The 15,655-nt window shown below is 39.6% G+C and overlaps 1 protein-coding gene across 11 annotated transcripts in view; it reads left to right on the top strand.

Annotated features, from left to right (window-relative positions):
- Window positions 1-15,655, top strand: part of DLG2 (discs large MAGUK scaffold protein 2) — a 1,082,159-nt gene that overhangs the window by 971,129 nt on the left and 95,375 nt on the right. For 10 of the 11 annotated variants that reach the window (XM_086614508.1, XM_086614488.1, XM_086614523.1 and 7 more), the window contains one exon: window positions 9,156-9,270. In XM_086614508.1, coding sequence (XP_086470634.1) covers window positions 9,156-9,270 — 115 coding nt within the window. Of the gene's footprint in view, window positions 1-9,155; window positions 9,271-15,655 lie in introns of those variants that run through there. The other variant, XM_086614538.1, reaches the window with a different exon arrangement.

Genomic DNA, 15,655 nt, shown 5'->3' with positions numbered 1-15,655 from the left:
TTCACTTGGGAGTTTTGAGCCCTGATTTATCAGTGTCTTTTTTTTTTTTTCATTTTTGTCTGAAATTCAGGCAGGTCAGACTGGTCTACATTTCCATTTTTACTTCAAAAAGATTCTTGCACAATTCCTAGGCAGGTCATGTCTCTCCTTAGTCACATTAAGTTGTTATTTATTCTGGAGATTATGAAGTAGGATTGTATCCCTTTTCTTTTCTCAACACAGTTTAGTACAAGGTGGCATATTCTATGTACAACAGTGCTGGGGAAGATACTGTCTGCCTCAAACTGCTCCCAGCTCCGTATCGCTGTGCCCTGCCCTCTTCACATTTGCAGGCAGTTTTGTGTATGGGTGCTTTTCAATCTGCATCAATCAGACTCAGCCAGGTGAGCACAAATAGACTGAACAGGCTAACCCCGTTCATTCTTATTGAACCGTGTTTGGGAAAACGCACGTGAGCCACGTAGCTGATAGATGGGACAATCAGGAGACTTTTGGGAGGAGGAAATTTGTAAACAGCTGGAAGCAGGGAGGAATCATTTACCGTCAGAGTCTGTAAAAGAGGAGTATCCGCCCAATGTAGACACAGGGTTACTCAAGACCATCAAAATGCCTCCCCAGTATTGCCATGCCTAGGAAACTCTTGAAACGTCAGCTCTGTGTTTTGTTTCCTCATGTCAATTCATGTCTTTAAGAGCTGGAATCAGGCAAAGCCAGCATCATCATTAAGATGATATGGCTAATCAGTATTATACGCTCAACTCACAGTAAACAGAACTACTCTTGGTAAAAAGCAGAAGCAAGAAAAAGCAATGAAGCAAAAATAATAAGGAACACTTGCTCCAGGACAATGATTTTGGATGGAGAATTGTGGAAATTGAAGACATGTCTGAAAATAAGATCCTCCACCACTAACCTGAAGTGACAAAATAGCTAAATGAATTAGCTTAGCTATTAATAGAAAGCAGGTTTTGTTTCTTTGCAATGTCCCGCATAAATATTTGTTGAAGAAAGAGAATTCCAATACAAGGAAGCTTTTCTTTGCACCTTGACAGAGTCATTTTGTGCCTGAAACACCAGAGATATCTTGAAACACTTCTGCGCTGTACAAAACAGTAACTCCTACAAAGCTATCAAGGTTAATGAGACATATGCTGCTCTGCTGGGCAAGCATGGCTGAGAAAGTTGGATGCCCGGGGTGGAGAGATGTGCCCACCTTCTTCGAGATTTCACACCGTGCTGCCAAAGCAGACCATGTGTTGCGATACGGTTGTTTCAGATCTGACTCTCTGCTCTTTGTTTGCCTTGCACCTCCTTGGACATTTGTACGCGGAACGTTGTCCAAGACGTTAGCTCAGTGTGAGCCTCAAGGGATTTGGAAAAGTGCTACAAATGGTCCTGTTTAGTTCAGAGATGCCTCGATTCGAATAAAGGGGGGGGATAAATTTTTAAGAATACAGTAAAATTCTGTGCAGGAAAAAGGTTCCCAAAATCTTGAGAGGGATTGTTTTTAAAAGCTATTTATTTGCTTGCAGTTTCTTTCAGTGGTTGAGAGAAGCTACAAGAAATTCCCAGCTGAGAAAGTACAGGCTGACACTTTGTAAGCCAAGGATAGGCTTTAAGGGAACAGGTAAAATAACACCTCAGTGGGATAACAAATTCCTTGTCACTCACTAATAGCTTGATTTATTTTAGTACATCTCTTTCATTATCAGGCATGAATTCTCTGAAACTAAAGCTTCCAGAGACTAATTTGGATTGGAGTTATATTCCCTGTGACTAAGAATAGAGCGTGATATTAGTCTCCTGAACATATTGTGGGAGGAAGATACCTTTTCAGGTGTATTTATATTCACAACTTACACAATATGAGGGGTGTATCTAATGGTGCAACAGATGGAAGAAGCGTTATCTTCAGTAATAAAGCAAAGGAAAATAAAGTTAGCGGTGACGTTTAGGCAATGAGGCCAGCTAGAGGACAAATATAGAGAGTGAAATTTTAATTAGAAGACAGGCTCAAGTGCAAATACCTGTGTATTGGTAAAGGAAGAAACCAACCAACATCAAAGAAGACAGACATTAATTGCCCTACTGTGCTCAACTTTTAAAGGCCAAAGCAATGAGTAAAATCAGTACCTATGCCTGTGTCATTATTTTTGAAAGGTTCTTGAGAAGGTGTGGTGAAAATATTCCAATGAAAACAGAAGATATATTCGAACTAATAAAAACTAATAAAATGTAAATCTATCTCCCCTTCCTTAGTATTGAAATCTGTGTTTTTCATTTCCTTTGAGTGAGCTCAGGGGAGTTGTATAGCTGATAAGAAGTAGCAGCATAACTTGTTCTGTTGCTCAGTGCATCATGAATGGAGTGATGCCTTTTGAACAACACTTTCTCCAATAAATAATGCAGACTATTGCATTGCCTATTAATGGCATCAGAATTGTGTACATTTTTTCCTGTCAAGTGATTAATTTACCCGTTGTTAAATCTAATTGATTTTTTGGGCTTATTAAAAGCATAGAATTTGCCACACAATATGAGATCTAATGCCAGACTTATCCAGAATCATGTCCCTGGCAGCGGCCAACACCAGGCATGGCAGAGGATGATGTAGGAATCAAAGGTACAATGAACTGTACCTAATCATAATATGTTTGTTTATTTATTTCTCTAAGAAATTACTGCAGACCACAAAGATTTTTCACCATCGTTTGCCTGCTATGTAAATGCTTGCAGCCTCAGATAGCTATAGAATTGAACTCCTAGTTATCTAAAAACCAGCAGCCAGGGGACTTTTAGCAAAAATTTTTTCAAAATATTTATTTAAATAAAAAAAATAAACTGTAAACAAAAGACATCAAATACCAACCAAACGTATTAGCAGTTCATGACTTTTTGCACACTCTTTCACTTTCTATGTGTATTATAATAGTTTTAAAGGCCTCCAGAGCTGTGGGATGCTGGACAGTGGCAGGCATAGCCAAAGATACACTGTCAGTCTAGCACCCAAATATCTCTCTTAGTTGCCATAGTGTGATGGGACTTACTCTTTGTGACTCACCCAGGTTCACACTATAAATCTGTGGAAAAGCAAGAATAAGATCCAATCCTCTGAAGTCTCGATGGTGGTCTGCTAACTGTCCTTTCACCTCCACGTGTAAAACAGTGATGACTGGAGAGCACCGTGGGCAAAGGGCAGAAGTGGAAAACACTCACTGTAGGAAGAAATGTGTTCTTCTATTATTTTTAATCTTAAACCATTCAGCCAAGACATCTGCTAAAAGGAGGCAGAGGGAAAAAAAAATGGATTTACATGAATAGCATAAATAATGTTACCATAATAGTAGTATCATGCACATTGCTATCTCAGATGTTCAAGGCAATAAGTTCATGACTTGCCATAGCGGCATAGAATTTGTGTTCCCATAAACAGAAGAAAATCTCAAGCTGGCCTGGATCCACAGAAATTATGCCAAATTGATACTGATGGAGAAGCTGATCTGGCAGCAATTCCTTTATTATAGCGTCTGGAGTTATTTGATAGACCCTTTTTGAGGTGATAAAATTCTCTCTCTATCTGATGCCTTCCTATTTTTTTGTTCTGTTTTGGTTTGGTTTGGTTTGGTTTTAAGCAGTGTAGTCTGTTTAAATTGCACAGTTCAAGTTTTACTTGTCTTCCACCCACTGACCAGAGCCCAAGAGATACACACTGCCTTTTCCAACCTCCCTCTTCCATTATAGCCATCACTGCTTCACCATTTGCTGAAGTAGGTAAAAGAGATGCATTATTTTAGAAACACAAAAGCACAAAAGCAGCAATTCCGAAATCTGTTAAAATCTGGAAGCAAACAATGATGATCCTGAATTACACAGGAAAGCAAATTTTGATACCTGCTGACAGAAAGAATGCTATCTCTCTAAAGGTGCCAGCACTAAAAGCGTTCAAACTAATAAAGACTTGGGCTGTGATGCTGACCTATTATTTTCACTATTGTATAATATGTCAGCATTTCAGTTGTTTAACTATATTTTAGTTGTAGGATCAGGGCTTTTTTTGTTTTCATTTTCTTTAAATTCAATCAAAACTACAATCTTTATTATCAACTTGAAAGTGAAAACAGTAATGTAGCTTTGTAAAATTCTGCAACTCTTTCTCATAGAAGAGCTGCAGCATATATACTCATTTGTCATAGCTATTCTTTCTTTATATCACCAAAAAGTAGCATCAATCCATCAGATGTAAAAATCTATCTTTGCTATTTTTATATTTAGGAATTGTTTGATTTTCCGTATGATTTTCTAAAAATTTCTTGAGGTTTGGTTTTTTTGCGTTTATTTGTAGTCTCTCAAATGCATCTGAGACTTCTGAGACTTTCTTGTATACTCAGGTATCGCAGCCTTTTAGGCCATTTATGAAATGATTTGGAGAATTTGAACCTAAACTTTCAATACACTGATTATTTTATTTGAAAAAGTCCTTGCTCCGTGTATATGAAATGACTTGAGTCACAATAACACTCATCCCAACTGTCTTTAAGGTCTATGCATCCACCGTGGATCTCACAAACTCATGATATTTTCCTTCACAGCATGTGGAGAGACTTAAGTGTTGAGTAATTGGACTCACAACAGCTTGCATATTGAATCAGATCATGGGCCATCAAAGGGAGTCAACAGGAAACTCAAAAGGGAGATGTGTGTGTGTGTGTGTTAAAACAACTCCTCTACCCACCTGCACAGCTGTAGAAGGGCTGGCAGGATTTTAGGTATCTAAATCACTTCAGCAGTAAAAATGTTGGTGTCTGCATACCCTCGGATGTCAAAGTGGTTTAGGCAAATCGTAAATTAGGCAAATGGTTAGGTTTTGTAAATCGCAGTTTTGATCTGGGCCAGCTAAACTTGGCGTTTCAGTTTAAGTGCATTACTGCTATGGTTTGGGGGTTTGGATGCTTTTTTTAATGGGGCTGGCCATTTACCTTGCTTTGACTTCTCAGTATGTGAACTGAGAAGGTTCAAGGTGTTTGAAGATTACTCCCAAAGGTCTATTCAGTCCTTTCAACATGTGCAAGTGCTTTGGAAAGGCACTGATATTCAAAGGGTATAATATGTGTGAATTCCAGGTATAGCATTTGGCAAGCTGTTGGAATGAGGTAGAAGGAAAAACACCAGCTACCTGTCCACGTATTCAGGCGAATGAGTTCTGTATGAAGCAGACAAACTTCAGTTGTTCAAATCGGTGTCTATATTTGATAAATACACTCAGTTTTGGCCTTAATTGGGCTTGGGGACAATACATACTGTAGCAATTCAAGTTGACTCTTCTCTCTCTCCTGGCTGCCCAGAGAGTTGAGCAGAGCCAATTTTGGAAAATAGACCCCTGGAAAAAAAAGGGCATTTGCTTGGGACAGCCCACACAGAGCCCAACATGCCAATGCCAGAGACCTGACAATGGTCTTGCTGACCCTTGGGATGGCTAAATTCAGGTCTACCTACCTGTGAGCCCTGAGCCAGCTCTGAAGTGGAGTGTGAACAAACACCTCCTTCCATCCCATCTGTCCTGTTTCTTACAGCATTTCCAGAGCCACAGAGCAGCACAAACTGTTATACCAACTGGTTTGACCCCAGCAATAACATAGGTTACAGTCTGATCACCCATTTGCCCTTTTAGTCTGATGCATAACTACCAGTTTCTTAAACTGCCAGAGTTAGTTAGATCATTAGTAAATCAGGCAACAGGCAGGACCTTTGCAGATGGATTTTGGTAAGTAAAATTTGCCAAATTTCGCTAATGATGCACTCCAGCAGCAATACGTTCTTTGTTCTCCCTTTCTTTAAAGGGCATGAAATCAGTGAATCAGCTTTAACTATATTTCTTGTCAGCATGTCACAACCTCAGTGTCCTTTTAGTTATGTAGGAGCCTCGAAAGTGGGTTATTCAGATTCAGTGCTGAATTTGAAGGAAGCCTGAGGTGTTTTTCTGGACTTTAGCACTGACACTTATTCGTAACTAGCAAGTGCAAGTTATTAGGAAACAGCTCCTCTGGAATGACCCCACATATAAAGAAGTGTTAAGAAAAAGGGACCTTTTCCCAGTGGGCAGGACTACTGTAGCAGCTCTGATGGCAGAAATGGAGCATGACTCTTTTTCTGTTCGCATTTCAAATGCAACAGTCGCTGTAGTGTCTGGGCATCAGTAGGAGAACTAGGAGGACTGAGATTAAAGAAGCCGATCTGAGCTGGGTTAAATACTACCTGCAATTTTTGATGCAGGTGTTTGTCAGGAGAAAGGGATAGGTGCACATTTCAGTATTTTTTGATGCATAAATATGAAGAGGTACCATGGGAAAATATAGACCCATAAATTTGGTTATTTCAAATTATCTATATATTTCAATCCAAAGGAAAAATAATCTCAAGAATACGAAATATCAGAACTATCTTTCATACTTCAGTATTTTTTAGTATCAAGCAGGGAGCAGTAGCTTGAACCTTGAACTTTCATCACACACTTATTAGACAATTTTTAAGATGTATTATGGTTTCAAAGCATCTTCCAGAAAGAGAGAGATTATTAAATTCAAAATATATTTACAGTCGGTTAAAATCAGTTAAATTACAAAGTGCACTCTGAAGTCAGAGCACAAGCTATAATATAATCATCTGACCAAGCTGTAGTCATCCCAGTATCTCATGAGCTGGTGTGCAAGTTGCAAAGAGCTGGATGCTGTGCTAGAGAGAGTCAGATTTTCAATCCTCTCTTCTCACTCTCCAGATTGGTGTCTAAATCTGGGAGTTACTCCCACACCTCACCTACGGAGTCTGCCTGGGATATGGTTGCTTATTAAAGGGAAAGCTGCCGTTACAGCTGCTCTGATGTAAATCATTCATATCTTTGGCCTCTCCCAGATGTAAAACATCAAAGAAGCTGAATTACACTCTGTGTTTACTGTCTTCTTCAGTGTATCCACCACACGTGAAAAAGACTCAGTAACAGCCCTTAAAATTGTAGCGTTCTGTCTGTACGCAGAGGACTGGCACAATATGAAGAGAAATGCAGGCTTTTTGGTTTTAAAGTCATCTTTCCTATTTGCCAAGAAGAAATATTAAATATGTTATAATGAAATATAAGTTAAACAAAGCCTTGCTCAGACAATTTACTAAATTCTAGAACAGGATAATAGAACAAATATGACTCACATAGAGCAAACTTAAATCCTGCACTGGGATAAACACTTCAAAACTAAACTCCACTTTAAAAAACAACACAGATTTGTAGAAGCTGAGGATCTGAGCTTTTAAATCACTGAGAATTTTAAAGATGTACTCTAGGTGAAAGAAATGAGCAAGAAACAAACTGCAGAACAAATGTGAAATACAGTCTGTGTGTAGGAGTGTCTCTTTTCCTGACATGCAGAATTTCAACTGCAGTCACTGATGTCATAGGTATGTGGGAAGACTGAAGAGTCTCATATCACAGCAGTGGTTCCCAGCTGATTGGCAAAGTAGCCACTGTCACTTAACAAACTCAGTAGGTAATGCCAAAGAAGCTCAATGGAAAAGGAGTTAAAATGCATCAAGTAAGAAGAAGGAGGAAAAAAAAACAAACACAAAAGCCCAAATAAAACTACCCTGCTAAGCTAGCTTGAAGGTAGCTACCATCTATGCAAAATGCGGGATCTTGGAAAGGTCAGATGTTATTATCCAATGAAAAGTTAAAGGGCACTGAATAAAATGAATTAGTTGTTGTTGCAAAGCATCTAGACATTCTGGGAACAGAGCCAGCGTGAACAGCAAATGACCAAACAATAATGCTGAGATTTCTACTAGGAGAAAATGAGAATATTGCTGTCTTACAGCATTCTCGTGCAGCTCAAACAGCAACAAACAGGGAGCAGACCAATAGGTTATAAATGCACAGTAAAGATGTATTTGCTTAAACTGAGAAGTGATGTGATCTGGTGGGATGTACCTCCATCCTTTAAGGGAGGAAAACTTGAGTGCTGGTTTCGCTTCTGCTCCGGACTCACTGTGTTTCTGAAACGTAGACCCTCCTTTTGAAGCAGGCAGAGGCACAGGGAACATCTTCTCTTTGCTGGCATCAGTCTGCAACATCTTACTCTTCAAAGTGTCACTGACTCACTGAAATGGATTTTGTCCACCCCCTCAAGTTAGTCTTCTAGCTCACGTTGGTAGATTTCCTGGTTTTAGGTTGAATTATGACTCTCTGGGTTGCTGGAGCATCACATTTAGGTTGTCGGTTTCAAGGAATTAGAGCCTGTCTCCAAAACTTCAACTTTTCCTCTTCAACCCAAAACTTGGCGTATGAGGTCACAAAATGAGCACGAGGAACATGCCAGCAGGAGGGATCGGTGACCAGGCTGTACAAGGGATATGTCCTTTCAGAGAGGAGCCTCACCAAATCATGCACCTCTCGCTGAATCCTTGCCCCATTGCTGGTCCCGTGTTGCTGCTCAGCAGGTCACAATGTTTCACAGAGCTACCAGGAGAGCTATAGAGGAGAGCAAGGTCTGAAAACTGGTTTTGTGCCGTTCTTATGCAGCTTAAACAGGTCTGGAGATTCTGGGATCACCCAACCTGAGACCCAGCTATGGTTCTACCTATTTAAAACAAACAGAGCCTGGTCCTCAAACAGGCTCGGTAAATAAAGTGGCTTATTGCTCATACAACAATTTCACAGCTCCTTCAGGGATAATTAGCTTTGATGTATCTTCCTCAGTTTGGTGGGATTTTATACTCAATGCTTGACTCTTTAGTAACGTCTGACCCTAACAAGGTATCTCATTCTTTGGAAGAAGAAATGACACAGTGGAAAACTGTTTTCAACATCGTTTTTGCAAACTGAAAGCTGTTTGGTAACACACTTTAAACCTCCTTTCCTTTCCTGAAACTGCAGGAGAGAAGGTCTAGCTCTTTGACTTCTCACACGGTCAGTGCTGAAATGTTCAGGTATCACAATAAAGAGGTCATATATTTACCTAAGATAATATATTAATGTGAGGTTCTATTCAACCTCAATATTCAGGACATGCCTTACACTCATTAATTTAACATTAACTTGCATTTAGCAGCCCTAATGATTATATAGGTCAAGAAAACTAAAATATCTTTATTCTCTGTTTTTTTTATCTCCTTAGAGTACGCTCGGTTTGAGGCAAAAATCCATGACCTGCGTGAGCAGATGATGAATCACAGCATGAGTTCTGGGTCCGGCTCCCTGAGGACTAATCAGAAGAGGTCGCTGTATGTCAGGTGAGCAGGGAGAGCTTTCTCCTGGAATATGTCAGCAGCTACCTTGTCTACGCCTGACTTGCGTGTTGTGGGTTCAGCGAGGTGGGAAAGAAGTTTGAGGAACTGCATTGAATTGAACTGAGAAATGCATCAATCTTACAAGCACAGCATCATTAATGTGAAAATTGGATAAAGCCCTATTGCTTAATCTGATCATTTCGAGCCATTTTCAAAGAGCACTATACTTTTATAGTGATTTGGTTTTATGAGATGAAGATTTCTTACCAGTTGTCAGCTCTTTCGATATCTTGAGATGGATATTGCGGCGTAGTGACGCATTGCTCAGACATGGAATGATTGCTCTCATAAAGAGCACTTTTTCCCCAAGACCTCGTTCTTACAAAGCAAGGACGATTATCTGCTCTTCTAAATGCATGACAATCTGCTGCGATCTCCTTGCATATGTTTACCCTTCTACCACTCTGTGCTACAAAGAATTTACCATCTACCTAGCAAGATCAAATATGCAGATGAGGTGCTAAACAAGCTGATGTACAGAACTTAAATGGAGTAGTGAATAACACAGGAACAGCCTAAGCCTTAGCTGGGTGGTAGCAGTGGTTAGTTTTGCTTTGACTGTGTAAGTCTATTGCCATAGTCATTGCTGGCTGAAAGACCAGGTGTTGCCCAATTGCCCCTAGCAAAGTTCTTGCTGTCACTCATACCTTTTGGGACTCAGGGAGACTATGGGACTCCGTGACAAATATTTTAATAATCTTAATAATTATGCTTCTCTAGGCTTTTCATTTTCATTTCCCCCCCCTCATGCTCAGCACATAATTTGAAATTCCTGACAATCATGAAGTAGAGGAAAGCAATTTGTCAGCCTCCAGGCAGTGATAATTATTCATGGGGGAGCTAATTCAGGTGATAACATTGCAGAGATCCAATTAAGGCTAAATTCTACATTTTGTCATTATGCCCTCAGCATGAAGGGGTAAGGTAGGAGAGAAGGAAGGAAAACTTAAATGTTAGCATGGATGATTTTATTCTAGTGGGCAGCAACCAGATGAAGCACTAATTGGTACTACTGCTGCTGCCAGAACGAGGAAAGAAAGGATATGGATCACTGTTACTAGTGACTTTGCTGTTGGGCAAGGTCAGGTTGGAAGAGTCACAGTTTTTCATGCATCTCTAACCTTCTCTGACCTCTCCATCTCTGTGTTTACTTCTGGAGCTATTCCACCTGCAGTAGGTTTTTTCAGAGCGAACACAGAATGACTTTATTGTCAAGAGCTTTGGTCAGCTCCCTGAATTTGTATTTTATGATAAGCTACATTCATTGGACATGTAGGGATAGATTCAAGCTTACTTTGCTCGAGGTAAGCCAGGAACCCAAAATGGGAGGAACAATGGTGCTGAAAGTCCAAGCCAGCAACAAGTCAATTGAGGTTTACACGCAAAGGGCTAACACAGGGTCCTGAGCGACTTACTGATTTGAGCTGCAGCAAAGCTCAATTACCCCTGTATCAGCATTGACCTGGTAAGCCCTGCTGAGAACTGAGGCTTGTTAGCTTGCAGGCTAGTACATCTGTGCTGCATCTGGACTAACCTAGTTCTTCCGTACGGTATTGCTCTGCACGCAGCGACGAGCCTGGTTTTCTGCCAGTTCATGAATTCTGGATGTGGTCTGTCTCACCAAGCTGATATGCCCCGGTGCTTCACTGCAGGAATCTTTGATATCTTAGCTGCATAGCTAAATATCACTTCCCAAACTATAAATGTAAAAACTGTTCTTTTATTCCAGAGTTGTTCCAAAAAATGCCCCAAACCTCTCAAACAGAAAACCTCAAAAGCCTCAGTCACTTTTATTAGCATAGATTTTTTGCAGTCAAACCTACACCATTGGCTGTGACCAACTCCAAGAAGTCTGTTTGAGACACTCTGTATTTTCCATATTATTATAATGTGTTCGTAGTGCAGCAGCGCCTGCAGCATCGTGCTAGGCACTGTTAGTTCAAATCATACACACTAATTACAAAGGTACCTTCTGTCTACTTTTGGCACCAAGAAAGAAAGTAAATGTGGGTTCAGAAATGTGCTTGTTTTCAGAGACTGCAATTTTCACTTTATGGATAAACTCTTTACAGCCAGGGAGTCATGTGAAATGCCTGAAGTTTAGGTTTTTAATTTGTATTCTTACAACTCAGGACATTTCTGTTTCAATGGATTATTTTGGTCAGCATGTGCAAGAGAACTAGAGGTAAATTACCATATGTTGCAAACCTGTAGCTGTACTGCCAAGTTTATGTTTTAAGTTAGCTGTTTTCCATTCTTTGGGATGTAGTGATTTTGCTGTCCTTCACTGAGTGCAAGCATAGTTATTTTTTAGCCAGAGCGCTTCATCAAAGTAAATAACTGTGTTCTAGGCAGTGCGAGGAAATAAATTAAGGTCCGTATAGGTTGTAATAATTGAAAATAAATGTCATTATCTGCTCATTGAAAAGCCAACAGAAAAGAGGGTGAGAAAAAGCAAAGCTCTCTAAGCAGATTTGCACAGAGGTTGGGGGGTTCACTGGATGCAAGGTTTTCTTCTTTACCTTACAGTCTGTGATTTCCTAATCCAGCCCCTACTAAAATAGCATAGCATTTTTAATTGATATATGTAAAAGAAGTTACAATAAATGAAGTAAAATTTAATATGGACATAATGGGTTGAATGTAGAACTAGAAGTAGTTGGCTGAAAGCAATTAAAAATCACACTTAAGCGGTTTGTACAACCACAGAAAAGTGATCACAAACGATTTGAGTTGGAAGGGACCTTAAAGATCATCTAGTTCCAACTCCCCTGTGACAGGGAGGGACACCTTCCACTAGATGAGGCTTTGAGCAACCTGGTGTAGTGGAAGGTGTCCCTACTCATGGCAGGGAGTTGGAACTAGATGATCTTTAAGGTCCCTTCTAACCCAAACCATTCCATGATTCCATGATTTGTTCAGAAGAAATTGTGTAGCTCTTTGACATGATCCTTTATCTGTGCATATTCTGGTGTTTCTGATTTGCATTATTTTTTTCTTTCTTCATCCCAGTCTGTCTTTCTGATGCCTCATGGTGTGTTTCCCAGGAAATCTTTTTCAGTGCTACCTGTTCCTTTTATATCACAGACTATGCGTCTGATTGGGATGTTATCAGAAAGTCCATGACACTAAAGACAAAGTATTATGAGACTTCAGGGGAGGATGGAGTGGTAGGAAATGCTGTTAACTCTTTTGGGAGCCCAAATTCTCTTTGTCACTAAATCTCTCAGTTGAGGAACAGAAATATAGTCAGAAAAGCAAAAAGTGAAATAATAGAGATGAAACATAGCAGATTTTATTATTTATAATTTATTTGTTAGTGAAAGTGAATGAACTTAATTTGAATTCAGTAACTGAAATGAGAGGCTGTAAAAATTTCTGCTATTATACTTTTTAATTCATTGGAATTCAGCCATCAGCTCATGATTAATGAGTGAAGTGAATAAACCCGTCACCAGCTAAATGCTAAACTATATACATACACAGAGGTTTTTTAGTATCTCTTATGCAAATTCATATTTTCCTTTTTGTCTTTCTGGCTCAAGGTTTTAAAATCTGCTCTGTTTTGTAGGATTTTATATTTTTTAGGTTAGGATATTTTTTAGGATATTTATATTTTTTAGGGGTTTTTTGTAGGATTATATGTTTGGTTGTTTTCAAATAGATATGTGCTTTGCTTTGTCCGTCTAGGTCCAGATCCATAGTCAAATTTATCAGGCTACATGTGGTTACTATTGATACTCTTAGCAAATGCCAGATCATGTTATTTAACCCACAGACTAGGGAACATGGCAGCCTTTTGAAGAGTTAAACATCAGAGAAGAGCAGTCCTTTACAACGCCTGGCAAATGCAAGCAGACATGGAAACTTTAGTATAAAATTGCCAAGCTTTGGAGAAAAAGGGGAGCTTAAGCATGATGAAGGTCTTTTCCTGATGATTTACCAGATTCCTCCTGAGCTTAAAGTATCTGTGCTAGATTTCTTAGGGTAAAAGTAGATACTTCAGTAATTCCTACTAGGTGTACAAAGGAAAGGTTTTCAAGGAATCATCTGGCATCCAAGAACTGCCTTCTTACAGTCTGTTTTTGATTTACAGATGAAAAATAATTAGATAAGCTTAGAATAAACAGAATAAACAGCCACGGCACTTTTTAATCTTTATTCAAACCAGACAGCTTCTGAAATAATGTCTATAATTAAAAATTCCAATTGTCCAAAGCCACAAACAGGCACTGTGCAGGTGTATCACTCTGGAGAAACAACTCAAAAGCTTTCCACACAGCCTAGACTTCTATTGCCACTTCACTGTTCAAAATCTGTTCAATGCCACCGGTGACCAAACATCATTCCACCTAATCATGGCTACTTGTTGCCCTGTATAAAGAGACTGGTTGAGCTTGCTGAAATGCAGACATTTCAACTTCTGCACTACTTTTACATGTATCAACTCAATGCCAATTGTACAGTTGGCTGTAAAGGTGGGTATGGAAATCAGAGCTGAGACAGGGCTAGATCCAGCTGTAATTTCAGAAGAAGTGGTTCTGCAGCTGCCTTTCCACCAACTGTCCAGGGCAGAACGCTACAGTGGGAAGTGTAACTGAGGGCAGAGCCTCTTCCCAATAAGATGAGGAAGTTTAAGATGAATCTTTTTGTTCCAGTCCATGCTGCACTGATTATAAAAACTGTGCACAGTGTGAACAGGTGTCTCTTAGTCCCCTATGTTTTGTCTTCTTCTAGCTGGAATTAGTGCTAAGCATTTCATAGCTTTGATAGATGTGTGCTGTACAAATACAAAGCATTATGTGTTAAAAATGAGTGTGTTCTGGTTCATTTTTTTTATTGAGCCATGAGGAACAGAATCTGAAGATTTGCCATAGCAACTTAGCAGCAACTGAGAGGATGTCAAGGTTGAGGTACTTTGGGTTGTTTACTCTGATTTCTAGCACAATGAATTCTCCATTAGGCATTAGACACGTTTATACATATTTCCTGAACTTAGAAATCAGCATGATGCCATATCACTTGGAGAGACTTTGATTTTCAACAAATCACAGAAATTCTCACTTGGGAACTTTGCTGAGTTACAGTTGAAGTTTGGCTGAGACAGTTTGTGAAGATCAAATCTGGCATCCGGGTCTGGTTTTATGTAATGTCTGTTACAGCCACAGTTCAGTCTCCTTGTCTTCTTTGAGGCAGTGAACCCCCACAGGCCAGTGAGCATCGGGTTAAGGCTCCATGGGCAAAATTCTCCTGGGAGAGTCACACAGCAGGCTGTGATGCAGTCTGAAATCCGTACAAGAAATGCAATTCTTGGAGACATCCTGGGAGTGAAATCTGAACTCGTGATGATGTCAGACTGGGTGATGGAAAGCTCTACTATGTAGATCTGGAAGGAAAAATCTGATAAAGATAAAATTTCATCAGGGCTTTTCAGAGGGAGGTGCTGAGGAAACTAGAGAGAGGTATGAAATGGTCATATCTAAATACTCATTGCAAGGAGAGAGAATATATATGTGTGTATATATATATAAAAAAAAAAAGAAAATCCAAATAGATATGTGTTAATGTTAAATATGTGCTATATCCACATGTGCATTGTGAACGTTTTCACTTAAGCTAGTTGCCTAGTATCTCTCTTGAGTCAGTGGAGTGCACTTGGCACTTTCAGAGCACAATTCATCTCATCCAGAAGTAGACATCTAAAATTGCTGAGGCGAATCACGCCCTAAAAATGTCTATTCCTCACAGTTGAGTGGAAAGAGCCTTAGGTGATTAGCTGAGATGTAAACATCTATATTGGAGACACTTAAAGTTGTGTGACCTGAATCCCACCCACACTGAGTATCTTCCTCTTTCACACACATACACACACAGGATATGCATACACGTATCTTGAAGAACCTGTAACATCAGGCTCTCTGGCTGTTGTCTGTGGGTGCTTCTGCTGCGTGCTTCAGTAAGACACTGCAACGTAGCTTTGGAATACTGACACTCCTGTTTTAATAGGCTGTTTTATTCTCCATATTCTTATTCCCTGGATTCATTCTAAATTCATTTGCAACTTTTGTTAGCACTTTAAGGATCCACTCATGTTCAGTGCCTGATTGTCAAGCTGGAAGAGTTTATGATTCCAGCTATGGCATCACACTGTACATCTCTTTCAGGATTCGGAGCACTGTAGGTCAATCGAAATTTCTGGAGAGTGAATGTGAGTGAGTTTGGCACCTAGACGTTGTTGTTTGGTTTTGATGAGGAAATAGCTAGAGCTTACATAGCCGTGCCTGTACTTTAACGGCATGATAGAAACTATTAGAATTCTCTTTACTGA

This window comes from Tauraco erythrolophus, chromosome 1 (genome assembly GCF_009769465.1).
Source record: "Tauraco erythrolophus isolate bTauEry1 chromosome 1, bTauEry1.pri, whole genome shotgun sequence".
NCBI lineage: Eukaryota > Metazoa > Chordata > Aves > Musophagiformes > Musophagidae > Tauraco > Tauraco erythrolophus.
This window is presented reverse-complemented; position numbering and strand designations above follow the sequence as displayed.